General features: G+C 38.7%; 1 protein-coding gene across 5 annotated transcripts in view; it reads left to right on the top strand.

The window, feature by feature from the left end:
- chl1b (cell adhesion molecule L1-like b) overlaps nt 1–1600 on the top strand; it is a 65946-nt gene extending 64346 nt beyond the window's left edge. For 3 of the 5 annotated variants that reach the window (XM_069714620.1, XM_069714640.1, XM_069714630.1), the window contains one exon: nt 863–1600. In XM_069714620.1, the coding sequence (XP_069570721.1) occupies nt 863–1067 (205 nt within the window). In that variant the 3' untranslated portion in view covers nt 1068–1600. The remainder of the gene's footprint in view (nt 1–862) is intronic. The other 2 variants (XM_069714649.1, XM_069714658.1) reach the window with 1 other exon arrangement.
- The last annotated feature ends 4400 nt before the right edge of the window (nt 1601–6000 follow it).

Raw genomic sequence — 6000 nt, forward strand, 5'->3', positions numbered from 1 at the left:
TAAAATGTTTTAAGAGAATGTTTATCTTGCCTTTAGGATAAACCGACTGGGGAGAAAGAAAAAAAAAAAAGTCTCCTGGGAAGCAGAACATTAAATAACATTCTCGGAACGGTTATATGGGAGGATCTAGTTTGTTCATTTCGCTGGTAGATGTATTTTGTTTGCCTTTGGACAAAGCCAAGATACAGTAGCTGTTTAACCCTGTTTCCTGACTTTGTTTTGAGCTAAACTAACATGCTGCCGGTGATAAGCAATCTAATATTAGCTTTGTCAGTTGGTCCACTTAGCTGGTGAACAGTTACACCCAGCAGTTAGTTGGAGAAAATGTTTCGTAGCAATGTATCTCCACATCAGTTTTGTGTGGTGCAACCCTTTAAATTTAGTGGCGTGTCAATCACCACAACCCTCCAATTCCGCAAAGTTTGAATTTGTGCACAGCTGGCTGGTGCAACCCACTCCCGAATGACTGGTAGTTCATTTCAAAAGCTCTCTTATCACCGGGAATCACGTAACAACATTACATAGTCCATTGTATGTAATAGTCTCACAGTTAAAATGCATCACAGGACCACAGCATGTGCACCAGTTCAATGTCTCCCTCAATGTGTCGTTTGTCTTCCAGCTGTCCCTTTGTCAAATGCATCGACGCACGTACACTCCTGCTATTAATTTTGTCTCAACATGTGCATCTGTGTGATTATTTCCCATTGGTTAGCCAGAGGTAAAAGCCGATGTCAGTCACAGACCCTCTCTGTAGAAGCAGTGATAGCTCCAGCTTGCACCCCCGTCCTCTCCAGTAAGCCACAGAGTGAAGCCATGGGTGAAATGAGGTGATTCTAAATCCACTGCGCCTCTCTCACAGCGACAACGACGAGAAGCCGCTGAAGGGCAGCCAACACTCGCTGAGCAGGGAGATCAAAGCGGGGGACAGTGGGGACAGCCTGGTGGACTACGGTGAGGAGGACGCTCAGTTCAACGAAGACGGCTCCTTTATCGGCGAGTACGCGGGGCGAAAGGAGAAGAGGGTGTCCTCTGAGATCAAAGCCATCGTTCAGACCCCGGCATGAGGAGCGGCATCCATCCCACCCCGGACACCGTTTTCATTAAACCTGCTGGGAAGAACAAATGAAAAAGGAAACAGACATTATCCATACTGAGCACAAGCTGTGTCAAACGTAATGCGTCGTTGCCAACTGCACACTGCCATTTTCATTTTATAAAGCTCTGTTTTGTCAAGTTGCAACACAATGACCATTACTAAATACTGTGTATATATAGTGTATATTCTATGTGCGGAGTGTCTTTGTTTTTTTTTTATAATTATTATTACACAAAAACTTAGATGGCTTGGATTTGATTCGTATTTTTTATTTCCACTACTTCAACTGCAGTACTATTTGTACGAATGTTAAAAACAATTCTGTCCCCATTCCATGTCATCGCATTGAGCTTTGCCACTGACGTCAACTTGTAGCTGGCCGCTGATAAGTGGGGATATCAGGTTGATATTTTTCAATTGGAGCAAATATTACTGACCTTTTATATTTGAAATGGATTGAATATGATGTAAGATGTGTATAAACGTTTGCTTATTAACTTATTTTTTCCAGTGGTTTTATACCTGACAAAATAACGAGGAAATTCACATATCATTGCATATCATAAAGCTTGATTATTGAGTCATAAATCTTCCTGTGATTTTAGAAGGAAATATTATTCAGTTACTCGGTTTTGTTCATGAGCACATCCATTAGAAAAGGTAAATCACAAGCATCAGTCTTTATTTATTGTAACATCACAATACAGATCACTGCAGCACCAATACAAACAAAAAAAAAGGTGATCTATTACAGGTTAATATTTACCAGACCAATAAATCAATCATTTCAAAACATCAAAATGTATAAAACATTCTAATTTAAAACCAGTACAATTACTGGTGAATCCAGTTTATTATTATTTTACAATATGTTATAATGATAGTAGTTGCTAATAGTTGGTATTTTTGAAGATGGTTTTGGCAAGTAATCACATAATATTGAAATGATAGTTTGAAATTTAGGCCAAAAGTTAAATGAAGCAATCAATACCACTCTCATATCTGTTTGCTAAAAAATGAAGGTGCAGCTAGTTATCTTAGCTCCAATTTAAAGACTGAAAATGGGAAACAGCTAGGTTGGCTCTGTCTAAAGTTAAATACACAAAAAATACACAAATGGGATTGAATGAAAATTAGTGAGGGTCAGACTTGCTGTTTCCCTCTTTCCCCAATTAAGCTAAGATAGTCGGCTGCTCGCGGGAGCTTCATGTTTAGTGTGCAGACACAAACCCAGTATTGATCTGCTCTTAAAATTTCTGGCACAAAAATGGTATATAATTCACCTATTTCCCAAAATGTTGAGCTGTTTTTTTAAACAGTAATTCTAATCCAGTTTTTTTCTGAATCGTTAAAACACTAAACCGCATTCTCTGAACCAAATACTCAGTAGCGTGAACCCATTTATTGAATCGCAAACTCTTTTGGATAAACCATAAACTGTTTTCACTGATTTAGACACAGTTGACTTTTTTGCAAATGTCTGAACACATTCTCACTCGCTAAAACACAGTTTTCACTATGATACACTTGTGGTGCATCATGGTGACCACAAGTAAACAACAGTTCAACAATTAAAACACAAGTGCCAGTGCTTGAACACTGACTCAAAATTGAAGAAGAACTGGAGCGGGGAAAGAAAGACATTTCATGCAAAAGCCAACATCAACAGATTGTCTGTGTCCACCAAAATCCAGAGATTCAGAGAAGAAAAATGTCTTGTCATTAAACGTTTACATAACTACTGTATACAGATGTTTCAGTGCATCACTTTGCCAATATACAGCAAAGGGGGTAAAGTCCATCACTCTTGGTATGGTACTATATGTCGATTTTTGTTACTGCATGTTCCCTTTTCGTAGAATTGAAAAATTGCCATGTGAGGTTGGAAGGACACCTGTGTTCTCCCAACAGTAAAAAAAAAAAAAAAAAAAAAAAAACTCATAGTTGACATGGTCCTTCAAAACAACACCATTAGACTGCGTGAGAAACAGCAGTTACAGTATTGAAAATTTGGAGGGAATCAACAGTCAGCCTTGGCTTCATTTACCCTGTCCTCAAACTGAACATTTTGCAAATTTACATTTTGTCTTTGTCCTTTACACTACTTAATTTTATTCTGTACGAAAATGAAATTATGAAATGTTTTCTCCTTTTTTTCCAAAATGCATTCACCATATTGTAAACCATTTATACATTTTTTTTTTCTGGAGCTACATGCCCTGAACATTGTGTTTTATATTTTTGGACGCAGTGTGTATTGCTCAGTACTGTTTTAATTTCGACGGGCTTGAAACATGATCTGACGACATAGTTTGGTTTTGAGCACAGATGAAACTGTTTGCAGGTGAATGTCTTGATTTTGTGAGAAGAGTCAGAGGTTTTTGTGAATGTAGTTTGAAAATTAGGGTTTGTCCTTACAGTTTTGAGAAACGGGTGGAAGGTCTCAAGAAATGTGTCTTCGCGATTGTGAAAAACTGTAAATAATATTGAATTTCTAAAATGTTTAAGGACTTGCACATACACAATACTCGTTGGAAATTCTTTATTAGGAATAACTCCTTGGGATGTACTACCTCGTTTCCAAGTGGACCCTTAAAAAAATTAAAGCAGGACATTCCAATTTTTGTATGAGTCCAAAAACACATGATCCGACATTTCCCCAATGCAGGTAAATAATTACATGTAATATAAAAAATAAAAAAAAATCCTTGTTCTCTCAAGAAAAGCAAACTGAGACTACCCGCTATGACATCAATATGACCTCGTCAGGGTTATTTTCTCAAACAAAATCTGACCACCTGTGACACCCTTTTTTTGAATCTGATCATTTGTAATCTGTTTGCATGATATTGGACATCCACCACCGAAGTGCTGTAGTGAAGTGTTACATGAGTCTTAACAAGCCTTACTTTCAGTATACTGCCATTCACAACACAATCATCACATTGTTGAGCATTAATATTAGCAACATGATCATAACAATTGCAATGTTTTGTAAGAATTCAGCCATTGCATGTTACAAATGTTAATTGTCTTTTTTTTTTTTTGGGGATGTCATTAAATTGCTTTACTTTCCTACATCCTGTTAATAGTCTGACTGTGTGTCTGGCCACAGCCATCACTGACAATAGATTATTAATGTCCTCCAGTGCTGTTTTGTATGACCCGACTGAATAAATCTCTGCCTTTACCTCCAGTCACCAGTAAAATATGAGTTGAGAGAAAGCAGTACCTGGTGAAACGTCCTCATTCACTCTGAATAAAATGGAAAATGTTTGACAAATTGCTCCCATTTGCCGTATCACTTTAACAAATGTCGCGCCAGGGTCAAGTCTCCGTCCGAGTTGAACGTCTGCTTTGATTACTTTGGCTTTGGGGGAGAATTGCAAGAAATCAAAGTGGTGGGCTCAGCCTGGCCCCGGATCAAGGAGCGAGAGCTGTAATCATGTCTGATCGTTGATGGTAGGGAGCGCAGAGCATCAGCGTGAGGGTTCTCACTGCGTGGGTCACATCTGCCTCCAATACTCTCTCATCACTCAGCCAGGTTTGCCTTAGATGCGGCACTGAGAGGCTTCGGCTCTCACATTGATGACCTTCAGGTGTTGATAATGGACCCTCTGGTAGCCACAACAAAGGTCCTCAGCTCTCTGGCAACAACGTAAACAGCTGGAGGTGTTTTGTCTGCATGCAATCAGTGTTGGTGAATATACATAGCTTTAATTGCACAACATAATAATTATAGCTCTGTGCAGAGAAACTGGATTGCAACAAACGTAGGGAACAAATGTTGGGACCATTAAAGCCTCAGAAAAAAAATAAATAAATACAAAGTTAGTTGAAAATTAAAGGATTTATTAAGGGATGCCCATATGGCGATATGACAGTTACTGTTTTTTCGGAATAATTGTTTTGTGCGGTCCATTATGTCCGTGAAGTGCACACTTCTAAGCACAACTTGAGGTAGTGGACAACCTCCAAAATGTATTTACTGCATTCAACTGTCTTTAGTTGCCATTTTCTTATGATGGGGAAGTGACCAATACGTCATTGAATTTAAGTGGACATTGACTACAATGGGTCTGACTCCAACAGAGGGCGCATTGATGCAGTCAGGGCCGCTGTACGCTAAAGCAATACGAGAAGGAATAACATCTGCACAGAATCGATTTTATGTACGTCTGTTTTAACTGCCGAGTTATCGTTTTTCTTTTCTGAGCTCACTTTTGCAGCATCTGAAAACATGAATGAGGATTATGATAGTGGGTTACTCGCAACACTGGTGTCATACAGCCGCGGCTGTTTCTCAAACAAAATGATGAGGTGATCCTCTTTTTGTTCAGATCAAAACTTATTGTGATCCGCTGACAGTTTGCAACTGTGACTTTTCTACAAGCTGACTGGCTGTAGATAGGAGTGACATACCTTACACTGTAAGACTGCTCACTGGCGACTTGGTGAACTGAACTGCAGGTGACAGCGTCAGCCGGCTTCAGTCCAGCTGAGACGGGCCGGTTCATACAACTGTAAACTTTTCCCTGCAACAGTTTTGTCTCATCGCAAATCTTTGACCTGAACTGGGCTTAATGGTGAATATTAAATTATGATGATTGTAAAACAGTCTGCCTTGAGTCTATATATAACATAATACAGTGACTGATGTCGTAGTGCATATCAGATGTATAAAAGTTGATACAGCATCTGATTGATTTGTTTTATCCGAGTCGTCTTTTCATTGTAACCAGAGATTGACATATAAAGTTGTAAAACAAAAAAAAGCTCAATATTCTTTATAGGGATTTTTTTTTTTTTTTTTTTAAACAAGGCTAACAAATAACCTGTTGTAGAGCATCTGTTATTTCTACTAAAGTGATGTACAACCCTGTTTCCAAAAAGTTGGAACG

Source organism: Brachyistius frenatus, unplaced genomic scaffold, assembly GCF_029030835.1.
Source record: "Brachyistius frenatus isolate BFR_SWC_R1_liver_20210118 unplaced genomic scaffold, ASM2903083v1 Contig_4, whole genome shotgun sequence".
NCBI classification, from domain to species: Eukaryota; Metazoa; Chordata; class Actinopteri; family Embiotocidae; genus Brachyistius; species Brachyistius frenatus.